General features: G+C 38.2%; 1 protein-coding gene across 6 annotated transcripts in view; it reads left to right on the forward strand.

The window, feature by feature from the left end:
* The window catches only part of BCAS3 (BCAS3 microtubule associated cell migration factor), a 384,390-nt gene that overhangs the window by 76,005 nt on the left and 294,961 nt on the right, over positions 1 to 13,424 (forward strand). For all 6 annotated transcript variants that reach the window (XM_035889526.1, XM_009633926.2, XM_035889529.1 and 3 more), the window contains one exon: positions 4,089 to 4,259. In XM_035889526.1, the coding sequence (XP_035745419.1) occupies positions 4,089 to 4,259 (171 nt within the window). The remainder of the gene's footprint in view (positions 1 to 4,088; positions 4,260 to 13,424) is intronic.

A 13,424-nucleotide genomic window follows, 5' to 3' on the forward strand; every position in this document is an offset into this window, starting at 1 on the left:
TCCCTACACTGCTGCTTTCTGGTTCAGAAGTGGTTTCATAAAAAGTTCTTGTTCTGTCAGATTATCTTGAGTTACAGCCTTTTCTCTGGAGTCCAATTTCTTCTTGAAGGAAGTGAAAGAACTTATAAAGGAGAAAGATAAAGGTGAGAGCAAAGAGTCATTTCAACAGGGTCACTTCTGAGAATTACTTTTCAGATGCTCTGTAGGAGGTCTCGGTGGCAGTACAGAATATTTACTTTAATGGCATTCCCTTTGAAGAGAAATGGGTTTTGAATGTCCTGGTAGCGAACGATGGGTTTGTCCTCAGTGTGCTCTACTTGCAGCGAACACATTTCCTCCTTAATCAAATAACTTAGGAGTCAGGAGCTGCCCCCTTAACTGAGAATACCAAGGTCAAAATCGTGGTCATGTTGGGGTGTGTGCCAAGACTCTTGTTATTCTGGTAACATCATGAAGAATTCCTTTACGTCATCTTTCCACTTGATTTACAATTCCTAGAAGGATTTTAGTTTGAGCATGGAACGTTTTTCTGTTTTTCCTTAGATGCATCTTGCAAGAGCTCTGCTTTCTGCTGTTGCTGGAGAACACACGTGCATTTTTTTTCTAGCTCAGCCTCTTATTTTCATTTCCCCACATTAGTTTGGTGGCTTTCTCCACTCATGTTCTAGAAAGCTTTGACAATTTCTGTAATTTGGCCAAGCAGAAAATTTCCGGAAATAGAAAATGTGTCAAGATTTCAATTTAGGTTAATATTTAGCAAAGACAAAAATTGATGCATTTGGAAAACTGAAAATGTTGTTCCCTGTAGGATAAAGAATCTTTTCACTCCAGTTAATAATCACAGTAGAATGGACATAGAGTATCTTTCAGAATAAACCCCAGTATTACTTGACAGCATTAGCGATGGGACAATATTCAGGTGCTTGGCTTGAGATAAGCATCCAAATGTGAAGTTGCTTGTTACAATTACCCCTATTTATCCATTTTGGAGGCAGCAAGGAAGGGGGCATAGGAAAAGACGTTCTTATGGCTCTATGCTTGGGGGTTTTGTACGTCTTGTGGAAGAGAGCTTTGGTCCCAACGTGTCGTTGGGCGAGTCATGGTTCAGCTCACTGTCTTTGAGTGGTGCTCACGCAGACCTTCTCCATCGGAACGTATTCCTAGCGGTCAAACTTGCTGTGCTGTTTAAGATGGATTTCCTAACAGGTTTTCTTTCCTGTCCTGCCTCTCTTCAGAAGATGGGCAAGAGCGAGATCTTTGTGAAACACGAGCATTTCAACAACCGTTTAGTTTGAACTTGAATCTGTAACTGATTGTTTGTTCATTTTGTTCAAACTAACCCTGAGGCTTTCATATGGTTGACTACCAGGGCCTATCTTTTTGATATCTCTTTCTGCTTTCTATAGGTTGTTCATTTGTAAACAAATCAATCATGTAAAATGTATTTATTATGAGAAACAGGAGCAATGTATTGTTTTGTCACTAAAAGGGTGCAAGACCTTTGTTGGAACAAAACAGCCTAACAGGCACTGAAGGATGCATTTTAATTTTCTTGTCTAATTAAAGTTGTACTTATTTTTCAATTAAATGAGGTATGAGTGCATACATTTATTTTAATTAAATATGTTTCTTTATATTTGAATGAATGTGAACAGTCTTATTTTGAAGTAGATAGGGTACATGTGAGCATACAAATAATTTGTGTGTTTGCACAGTGTGCATCATTGCTTACAAAAGGAACTGGATCAAGTATTTGAATTTTATTTATAAGAAAATGTCACTGAGTGTGCACTGGCAGGTTCCCATCGGTGACAAAGGAACTGGGACAGCGCAAACTTTAACCCATTTCATTTAAAATGTATTTGGTCTGTCGAATGTCTAGCATCAAATTATAAACCAAGTTCTTCTCACCTCATAACTTCTTTGGTTGATTCTTTCTCCATATCTTTTAATCCTATAGTGGTAAAGTGATTTAGCAAAGGCTGCATCTGTTTTCTCTTGTTACCTGATAACTTCTTAATGAGTACTAACAGCTTATGTGAGAGCAAGGTCATTAGCTCTAATGGATAGAGGGGACAGCTGATATGGCATGGGAAAGGTTAAAGATTACGAGAGAAGTTTTTGCAAATATACACACAGCACAAAGAAGTAAGTGCCGTAATGGTTTTGCGCTGATATTTCTGAGCTAATGGCCTCTGCCACGTCTTTGTACACCTCTTACTTCGCAGCAGTCCTGCCGTCGCGGTCTACTCTAACGTGTAACGGTCGTTCGTTTTGCTAGATAAGCAGGTTAATTTTTTTCTAGAGAGCTATAAATTTATACTTGGCACTTTGTCATCCCATTTCTCTAGTTATAAGATTAAAGATATTTTCTGAAATAGGTCGATTACAGTTCTTGGTCTTTTAACTCGCAGAGGTATTTTGCCATGTGGTACTTCTATACCGATTTCTCTTTCCTGCTGTATAAAGGACCAGTACATTTTATATGATTTTAACTATTGGCCAGAAAACTGCCTTGTCCATTTTTGTAAGGAAAGTGTCTGTTGAAATGCGTTCTTGTGATGGCATCAGGTCTATTTTAGGTCTGTTCCTCGGATATCATTATCTGCTTTATGTTAACGTTTTTCAGTCTTCTAGATTTGCCGCCGTTAAAACTTGTTTTAGTCTCATTTGTTGTATCTGAGTATAAAAAGAAATAATAAGAAACAAAAGGCAGGATGTTGCTAAAGACTTTAAACCCCAAAGACATTCCTATGATAAAGGCATGGCTCGATTTTAAGTGGTAGTATCTCCATTAGCATTAATGGGGTAAGTACATCAGCTGAGGCATCTCAGAGGTTAATCAGGCTTCCTGGCTAGATATTGCCATCGATACAGTGTGGCGCCTAATTCTGTTGGCCCTTCAGAGGTTTTCCTGACAACACACTAACAGACTTTGTGTAAGTCATTTCCTATGAATTATTAAAACAAACGTTTGGCTGCTAATTGATGAACACTAATGTGTTTTCTAATCACTGCAGTTTGAGATTTTAGCACTAAACAAAGCAGTTGCAATTGATTTGTGGCTGCTTCTTGGTTTCAGCCTGTGATTTGCACGGTTTTTTTCCTTTTCAATTTAGCAGGCAGCTTAGCTTGTCTTTTTAGTTAAGAATTGGCTTGTTACAGTGTCATTCCATTCTGATCTCTTTTGCTATTTTTTATTTATATTGCATAATAAATCTGCTCAGTTCCTCATAGGCAAATAAGGCGCAGTCCTTGATTCAAGGAGAAAGCATTTAAAATTGTAGTTTGGATTGTGTGTTTGGTTTGGGTTTTTAAACCTGTACCTCTCCTACTGTGTGTACTCTCCCACTTTCTCCGTATGAAATAACATAAAAACAATCTTCAGCATCTTTAGATAATAAAAGCTGGTGCAGTGAATGTTTTCAAACCCACGTCTGGAAAACAGGCAGCCTATGGAAAGTCACATTATTTTTAATGGGATATACGTGTACTTTCTACAGAGTTATCCCTTCTAGTACCTTGAGGACGGCGGCTTTAATTTGGCTGGGTTTGAGTCTTATATTCATATTCAAAAGGCTGAACTGCTGAGAAACAAATGAATGTGGCTGAGTATCTATCAAAGGCCAAATTTGTTGTCCCTTGCAACTATTTCAGCATTAACCATTAGGGGCAATAAGTATTCCTCTAGGTACCGCTGCCCTCCACGCGCACCCATTTTGGCTTCATCATTTGAGTCTTCTAACTGGCCGTGCTCTGCACCTCGTGGAATAAGCACATAACAAAGCTAAAGAAGGAAAAAAAAAAAACCAACCCAGAAACTGTAACATTTAGACAACATTAAAGTATTTCTTTTTGTCAAGAACTTTTTGGAAGTGTTTAATTCCAAATTAAAAGTGAGTACTTGAAATTGATAGGAGGTATTTCTGTTACAGCCTTTTTCAGCTTATAGAACACTTAGAAAAACATTTGTTATGTGTGCTTCTGGTGTGCACAATCTATTTATATTAATTGTGTAGAAAAAAAATTCAAGATAGATCCACAAACCAGCCCTAAACATTATTTATTGGTTCTTTTTCTTTTTATAGACGATAAAGACTGGACTTACAATGGTTGGGAAAGTCGTTACGCAGCTGACAGGGACGCTGCCTTCAGGAGCAACTGAAGAAGAAATTTTAGCTCATAGCAACATTCGTCGAAGTCCTCTGGTGCCTGGAATCATCACGATCATTGATACAGAGACAGTTGCAGAAGGGCAGGTAATACAGTTTGCACAGCAACAGAATTTGTTTGCATTTGTTTTCATGAAAATATCAGGAAAACGTATTTTATGCTTTTGAAAATGAAAAATAAATGAGATTTTTTGCTAGGTCAAAAACCTTCACGAACACACGCAGCTGTGATAAAGTCCTGTTTGGGCCTGAAATTCAGCCAAAATATATATTGTCCTTAGAACATATTTATGTGACACTTTGACAACATCAAGTGTGAAGTGTCACATTCTGTCTTTCTAACACTTGTTCATAATTGACATTGATTTATGCTGATCAGCTGAAATGTATATGTAGTCTGATTATATTTATTAATATATAATGTGGCTGGAAAACGTGATTGTCTAGAAATACGGTGAATTATTGAATTCCACTTTAAAAAAGACTATGAGTGAAGTTGGATATTAAATATAAAAGCTTATCATTTTACAAAAACTTCAAAACTAAAATGTGATCCTGCAGGGCGCTGTTTTGCGAGGCGTTTGTCCTCTTTTCCTGTAACACACGGTACAGCGCATCAGGCAAAATCCCTTGTTGAAGAATCCATACCATTACTGCACAAACTTTAACTTGGTGTGTTTGTGACAGAGAAAGATATCCATGTCTTTTTTGTTTGTTTCTACCGATCATTTCCTTTTTAAGTGTCCGGTCCTGGAATCAGTGGTTATGCAGGACTCCTACACACTTCGTTATTCTGTAACTATTCTGTAATTTTTTTCCTAATGCTCGCGCTTACTGACTTTAAAAAAGAAAAAACAATTTATTTTTACTTGTTTTCCCCTATCCTTATGATGCTTATTGCAGGTAAGTTAGTAAGGTATTAATGACAAATGAGTAGTCAAGTTACTTTCTTTTCTGACGTGATAGGAAAATAAAATGTTATACTTGAAAACAAACAAACAAATCCAACAAAAATCCTGCATGCAGTTGGAGCTGTGGTTGTTCCTGCGAATTAGTTCAGAAGCACTTAGCCAAGTGACTTTACATCGAAAGGGCATTGTTCATAGAACGTTAGAGGCCTTTTCCTGCAAAATCAAAATAAAAGGAAAAAAAAAAAAAGAGGAGAATTGAAAAAAGAATGTCTATTACTTAAGGTCTTACAGAGTCAGGTCTTAAAATAAGTCTGTTGACCGTTGGGGTTTGTTTTTGTTTCCTGGAAAAAAAGGTCTTTTGGCTCTTCATATACTGCCAGAAAAAGGAAAAAAAAAAAGAGGAGAAAAAAAAAAAAAAAAGAAAAATCTTGCTTCATAAATTTCTTATGAAGCCTTGTTTAATGCGGTCATTATTTCTGATGGTCATTGTCTGTGCTTTGATTCTTCTGCATAGGCCTAGGGAAAAAAAAATTATATATCTTGGGTTTTTAACTCTTGTTATGTATGATTTAGAGGTTTTATGAACTTGTCCTCTGACCTTAACAATAGTAGGGAGCCATCAAGCCTAAAGGGCACTATGGAGAAGTAGTTGTAAAAACGATAACGCTTGCCTTGTCCAAATACTGCTGCTGTAACATAAATAAGCCATCAGTTCTAGTAAAATAATTTTTGTCTTGAATCTCTAGGGAAGGAGGCTCGAAGTTAGATATCCTAATTGTTTATATGTCTTGTATTCATATTTTTGTGATCTGAAGTTTTAAATTGCTATTAAATTAATAATTTATCTTCGACGCTGAGACATACTTTCAGAGTTAGCGTCGTATTTTTTCCAAGAAAAATGAAATAATCCTTCTTTTGCAGTGTTAGATTTTCGTGGTACAGGAGACTTTTTAACCATCTTTTCTTACTGAAAGGTCCATCTAGCAAAAAGAAAGTTGATTAAAAATAAATGCACTTTGTACACGGTCTAAATACAGCCTGTCATTCAGCACTGCCCCAGCGCTGTGGTTCCACCTTCTGATGTAGGGAGCGTTGTGTGTGCTCGCAATCCCCGCTGAGGTCTTCTCCATCGCTCCCGCTGTATTTCCACTGCCAGGTGGAAACGTAAGGTTTTGCGCACGCAGCCTCACTTGACCGTGGTAGGTTCTGATTTTGGCAGCCGTGTGAGTTGACTCGTCCCAAGGAGCCTGGCAGGGATCCTGGGCTCATGTGCTGGCAGAAGCAGGCAAGCCTGCAAGAAATGACGCGCTAGTTTAGAAGGCACGGATTTGTGTTAGCTGGGTAGTCCTGGCTAGTTTTTAATAGCGTAATTGAGTGAAAATTCAGTTTGGGAAAGCCTTTTAGCAAGTCTGACCTTTAAATGGTGTGAGCAGTCTCATTGAACTAAATATGACTGCTCATGCACTTCAATATAAAGTCATAGCTAAGCATCGTGCTGATAGGAAATCTGAATGTCTGAGCTCCACTGATTCTTCCTCATCGTATTCATTTCTGAAATAATTTTATTATTCTGTGGCAAATTGGTTTGCTGATAGTAGTCATCCAAAGCACATTATTAGTGATGCTTTGGTTGAAAGAGGAGAGTGATGGAGCGAATGACTAGTGCGGAGGGCAGCCTCACCTGTGTTTTGGGGAAGGTAATTGCTCTACAGCGGTATAGCAAACGCCTGGCGTACTTCAGTCTCGGTTTGCTTGACGCTGCGTGGCAGTGATTTTTCTAAAGCTATTGGTTTATCATCCCAATTTTCAGATATCCAGGTGGGAAATAGGAGGTCTGGGTGGGTACAGAGAAACGCTGCTTCTTCCTGTGATGAAGATGCCTGCTTTGGAGTACAGTGCCGCTGGATTGGGAGGGGGGGTGCCGCTGGATTGGTGGGGGTGCAGCTGGATTTGGGGGGTCACCGCTGGATGGCTGTGCCCATTACAAGCATGGGTCTTCCTAAACTGACCGGGAAACCGCAAGAATTTGTAATGCCTACGGAGTGTTTCCTGGACTGAATTAGGAGTTTGAAAACCTTGCATGGTTTTCGGAGGTTGTCAGGCTAATTGTAAATGAGGGGAATTTCAGACGCAGAAAGGAGTTATTTTCTTATCATCAGCAGACTCCTAATGTAAAAGGAATATCTCACCTCCTTCAGGTCAATAAAGATTTCTATCTACCTGCAGAGCCGAACTTAGAATTCAGGTGTTGTAATGAAATACAACGATCTCCAAGTAATGAAATATATCTTTAAGGTAACATATAGTAAAAAAAAAAAAAAAAAAAAAAAAAAAAAAAAAAAAAGAAGAAATCTGTTTTAAAAAGAGAAAGAAAATGGAAAAAGGCTGGTGGTAAATGTAAGGCAAGCGTGTCCTTTTGAAAGAGAAATAAGCACATTTTTCAGTGAGGGAGCAGGGGGTTTGGTTGTGTTTTGTTTTTTTTTTTTTAATATATCTATATGAAGGCTTGCAAAGTAATGATGCGTGCGCTTGTCCATTTACTTTGAGCATGCACAGTTTTTAAAGATGGAACGAGCTGCTCCGTGCGTATGCACAAACATAGTTTTATCTGCCAGTAGGACAATTAAGGAACATGTTTGGGCATGAGCCAGAAGGACTAACTACAGCTTTAGGTTTTCACTAATTTTTTTATTATATTTGCCATTTCAAAGATATCCAATATAATGAATGCGAGATGGAACTCGATGCATTTCGTGGAATGTACTGTGCTGCCATGGCAGAGGTTGAAATGCTAGCTTACCGCTGAAAAATATACAATTAAAGACCAAAGAAATCTTCTAATGTAACCTTGCAGGATTAAATCCATCGGGAAACTATTTTTAATAAACCTTCTGAATGTAGATACTGTAGTGAAATCTCATACCCAGCTGTTGTTTATATGCTAGCTCCTTCTTTTAAAATTCGCGGTATTTTAAGAAAATTTGAATTATGAAGTAATTAAATGAATGCAAAGGAATGTAGAATTATTGAAGTTGGCTGTCAGGATATATTTGTAAAGGGAGTAAAAATAATTATCGAGATGCCCAAGTAACTTTGTGGTAAACCAAAATATGTTAACAAGGTTGTGTGCTTGTTTAAATTTCCTTCTAATGAAGTGTTAGCAAACTTTTCAGTTAGATGTAATGACTATTTATTTGAATCTGTTAATTAGTCGAAATGGATAAAACTAAAGCTGTACAGATGTCCTCTTTTTCAGTAATTGGAATTAAATGTGTAAGACTTTAGTGGCTTGAGTTTTAAAGAAAAATTATTTTCTTTCGACCTTTGTTTCTGTATTCTTAATTAATTCATCAACTGGGCCACCCACATGTAGGCTGCAATAACGACCTTTCTCAAAAGTCGCCAGTTTTGTGACTGAATGTAAATCTGTTAAACATCTACCATTTAGTTGACAGAGAAATATGCGGTCATTTAAAAATACAAAACTTGATTCTTAATGCTTTTGATAGAGCGCTGTGATTGATGAGATATCATTTTGTTGCTTTCACAGATCCTCCAAAACACATGAAAATAGTTGAGGATGGATTTTAAAAATAACTTAGAAAAATAAGATAACATGTTGATCTTTTTATGTTTTAAAATGTGATTGGTGCTTTTTTTTCTGTTCCCTATTAACTTTTTATTGCATTAAAGGGGAATTTTCAGAAAAAAACTGCAGACTGCTGCATTTTCAAAAGTTCATTTTCATTTGGGAAGGAGTTGATAACAATTGAACCGAATAAAGATGCTTATCAGGAGCAAGAATTGTTGTGAAACTTCAGGCTGAAGCAAAAGGAATAAAGCATATTCAATAATAAAACTTCAACTACATATGTAATTCCACCGGTCATTAGCACCAGTGCTTTTATTTAGGAGAACAGCTTTCACAAAGGCTAATTTGATGCTCTAATGCTCACATATTTGGCATCCATTTTCTTCACTTTTTATATCTATGTGTATTACAGAAGAATTCTTTTTATATATAAATATAAAAAGAGCAACAGGATTCCCTCAGAGCATAATACTGTCTGCCTTACTTTTATTAAAGGAGATCTGTTTTTTGTCAAGAAGACATTTTTGTCTCAGATAAATGGTTCAGGCTGAGCACAAGGCTGTTTTGAGTTTATGCTGGATTCTATTAAAAGGAGTGCAGTAGTTAATGCCACAGATTTATCACTTTTAGCCCTTTTCCACTGATGTTTGACCTTAGCTATAAGTTGGGGGAGGCTAATTGGGGGGGTTGCTATGGAGGGGGCTGGGTTTTGTGCATACGGACACTGCACTAACGTCGGCTATTGGAATCAGTGGAGATCTTCCTGAGTATACATGCAAAGGTCTCTGTATTATATAGTATTTGTATTTATAAATATTGCCAAACCTATTTGTTTTATGGTGATGGGATTATTCTTTCTTAATTTTATTAAGAGTAGGACCCGCTTGATTAGATTTGTGTCCATTTTTATTTGTATTACTTTCATGTTTTATTTAAAAACATGTCTCCATTGGGATAAGTGGTGTAATTTGCCTTTAAAGATTAAAATAATTGAAGGCATAATTACTAGTGGCTTCTGTTCAGCAGTATGGAAAATACAACGGCTGAAGAAAAATATGGCACAGGAGAAAAAAAGCTTCGGCTTCAGCTATCTCTTGCCCTCAAAGCAAACACTGTTTTCCGATAGTAAATGTAATGATCCCCTCGGTGTTTTCTCTGTTTCTCTTTCAAAGATAAAGAGGGCTTGATCCGTCTTCGATCAACTGCAGCGTTCTGTTGAACTTTAATAGGGCTGGCTTGAGGGAGCTGCAGCATTGGCTCGGCGTGTCCAACTACGGACTCTGCTGCCTGGGCAGCTCTTTCGAACATGGTGTTGCAGCTCCCTTGATAAGAAACTATTTGGGCATCAGAAATAGCCTGAGTGCAGATTTACGAAGCCGTCTTGGTAGAAGACCCTCAGTGCTTCTTTCCTGTCAGTTGTTTTTCCTAAAATGCTGCTTCTGTTTGTAATGGTGGGGAACTCTTGCAAGGAAGAGACTTGAGCATCCTCATGAGCCTCAAAGACTATGCGATTATAAGAGTAATGCTAAGATTTATGAGCCTTTTTCAATGAGAGACTTTGTTAGGTCTTTTACTCTTAATAGTAGAGTGGTTAGAGGCCACTACCTTGGAGAACAGAGCCTACTTGGGATGAAAAACACTGCAGCCTCAGGATTCCTGTGGGCTTTGCCTGCCCTGTGTGTTGGGAAGCGAACGAGCCGCTTCCTTCGAGCTTTTTGACATCACTTGCATGTGTTATTAGGCACTTTGTACCACTCTTTTGACTTCCAAGAAAAATTTCCAACTCCCCTCTTTTCACTGGTAAGAAACCATGAACCGGTCGAAAGGAACCAGTTGTACACTGTCAGATTGATTTAACGTGCCGTTCGTTAGCCTGTGGACATAGTTCCCTCCAGCACCTTTGCAGTGTTTTCCACTTCAGCCTTTGCAAGAAGTGGTTTCTAAAATTTGTGACGCCTGTGAGGCGGAGGCCTTGAATGCCTCCTTACTGTACAGCTCCGGTCTTCGTCCTTGTCTGCGCGAAATCCGTGCTATTTGAGCTATCCAAATTTATATAAAGCCCGCTGTACTGAGGCAGTTATATCCCTTTAAAGAAATACAGAAAACAAGGTATTCCGCTGTAAAGCACCTTGTGTTCTAGCGGCATAATCTTGTTTTCCTTAAGTTGTATACAGTGAAAATCGTACTGTGATTGTAGAGTTCAGCAAGCTCTACGTTGACTTGTGACCCAGGCTTTTGTTTCGGGGCAGGTTTGGGAGGGACCTTTCCAAAGGGGCTCTTCTTTGGTTGATGGTGTAGTTAAGTCAACTGCTGTAATTCCTTTTGATTTTTTTTTTTCCCCCCCCCCCTTCCTTTGTAGTGTTCAAATTGTAAAAAGTGATGAATGTTTTCCCCAGCTGTCCACTGCAAAAGTGCAGGGGAAGGACATGACAAATCTTGCGGTACAGCCTGAGGATTTAAATACAAATTGGTGATTTTTTTTTATTTTTTTTTTAAAGTGCTTCCTTTCTTGTCTGTTCCACAAGGATTTATTTTTCCATGTTGATTTAGAAAAGATTAAGAACATTTTTGTTCGACTTCATCTTAACCTTGCACAAGCAAACGTGTTGCCGTGTCTGTGCTTCCCAAGCATTCCCACTCTGCGGCCGTGGTGGGTCGGGAGTGGCACAGAGTGGATGTCAGGGAAGGAGCTGGGGAGGCACCACTAACAGCCCAAGTTTTGGATTCTCCACTAGCCAAGAATTTCCAAATTTCTGAGTAATGAAGGTGTTTTTGTGGGGCTTATAACATGTTTGGTTTTTTGTTTTGTTTTGTTTTTTTTTTAACTTGGCTAATGCAGGAGACTGACATATTTTAGTTTGAGTCTGAAAGCTCTGCATGAGCCAGGCTTAGTGGCCCGCGAGGGTTTTCAGGGTCCACAATTTCACAGTTGCTTTTCTTTCTTGGCGGGATGTTACACCGATCAGCTCTTCTTCCCTCTGTCCCAAACTGGACTTGCGTAACAGCGCAGATAAGGACTGGTTTGCTATATCTGAAAATCAGCTGTTACAGTGGAAAGTGAAAATTCTGAAAAACTCGTTCTAGATTAAACACAAAGGTTGTTTTTCCAGGAAGGTAATTTTAAGCAGTGATTGGGGGGGGGAAAAAAACCACCCAACATTTGAAAGCGTGGCAACAGTTTGCATAGCATACAGATAATACGTTTGGGCTTTATTGTACTGTCAGATTGGTATGTTTGAGGTGTGGCACGAATTTAATGCTTTGTATTTCCAGAGGAAAAATATTTAAAGGTTGTCTTACCATCCAGAGTGTTCCTTGAAAATAGGGGGTTTGTGTTGCAGGGATGATAACAGTGGTGCATTTATCAATAGTTTGGGGGGGGAGGGGGAGCACATGCTGAATTAATCCAGTTTACAGTCTGTAGAAGATGATGCATGTGAAGTATCTATGTGACTGGTTTTAGCAATGACACAGATACTGTTGATACCTACACATTTCTAGATTAAATATTTTTAACAGACTAGATGTTAAAAAACCTTCTGTTGCTTTTGTAAAGCTGGTTTATGATGTTACTTTATCGTTATCGTGTAACTTTAATTAGAGCAGAATGTTTAGGCTAAGACCAAGTTACCTAAAAGTGGGAGCTGTGAAAAAATGATGTGTAAGAGTTATTTAGCGCAGCTTATATGGGCTGAGAAAAGAACAGCGTTTCTTTGAAAAGCTCTTAGGAAGATCTCCAGACCCTTGGTTAGTGGTTCTGGAATAAGCACGAAATGCTGACAACGGAAAGCAAAACCATAATTGTGCTTATGTGACAGTGCCAAGTAATTTGAACATTTAAAATAAGTCAGGCGCAGGCCTCTTCATCCCTATTACGTGACTTCTTTAAACATTTAAAGATGATTTCTCTTTTTGAAGCATAAAAATATCTTCAAATTATTCTGATATCTGTTAGGAATAGGAAGTATTAAAAACCTTTCAGATTATTTTGGAAGCAGCAAACAAATTATTCTGAACTTGAAATGGGAGATTATTAAGAAGGTGGTTTTTGCTTACCACAGAAACCCTTTTATTAAGTCCTTTTCTGACATATCTTTCTCATTGTTTGACTTAATTTAGTCTTTAACATGATGTAACCAAGGAATAAAATACTTTTACAGCTCTTGCGTATGCTTTGTCCACACATCTCTTGGTTCTCTTCTATAAATCTAGGAATATATTTTCCTTTTCATAGAATTAGACACTGCTAATACTGTGTCCCTTGTATGTCTTCATACTCAGCTTTACTTTTGACTGGCCCAAGTAGTTTTATCAACTTCAAATTTGTTTAAAAACCCACAAGCTCATCCTTTGTCCTTCTCTCCAGAAGATGTTGCGCAACGCAGACCTCGCTCCAGATATTTCCTTTTCCCTTTAATTTCCTTCTGTTATGAAAACTCTCTCCTACCTTTTAATTGCTTTTTTGTTCACAAGGAGGTATTTTACAACAGTATGATTTTTATTTAAGGGGTCTTGATTAACCACCTTTGTAATGCTGCTCTTTGATGTCCATTGAGACAATTTCAAGATGGAGAAAATTCTTGTTAGCGGCATATTTCGCGGTGCGGCTGCTTTCCTGCCCACGCCCAGTCCTTAGCACTTCTTGCATCATTTGGAAATCCGGATGCCTCAAGTCCTTCACCACTTACTAGCAGGACGCAAGCTGTACTGTTCCTACCTATGCAACTGGTGGAAAGCAAACCCACTTTC

The sequence above is a fragment of the Egretta garzetta genome, unplaced genomic scaffold, assembly GCF_000687185.1.
Source record: "Egretta garzetta isolate BGI_Z169 unplaced genomic scaffold, ASM68718v1 scaffold112, whole genome shotgun sequence".
In the NCBI taxonomy this organism is placed as follows: Eukaryota; Metazoa; Chordata; class Aves; order Pelecaniformes; family Ardeidae; genus Egretta; species Egretta garzetta.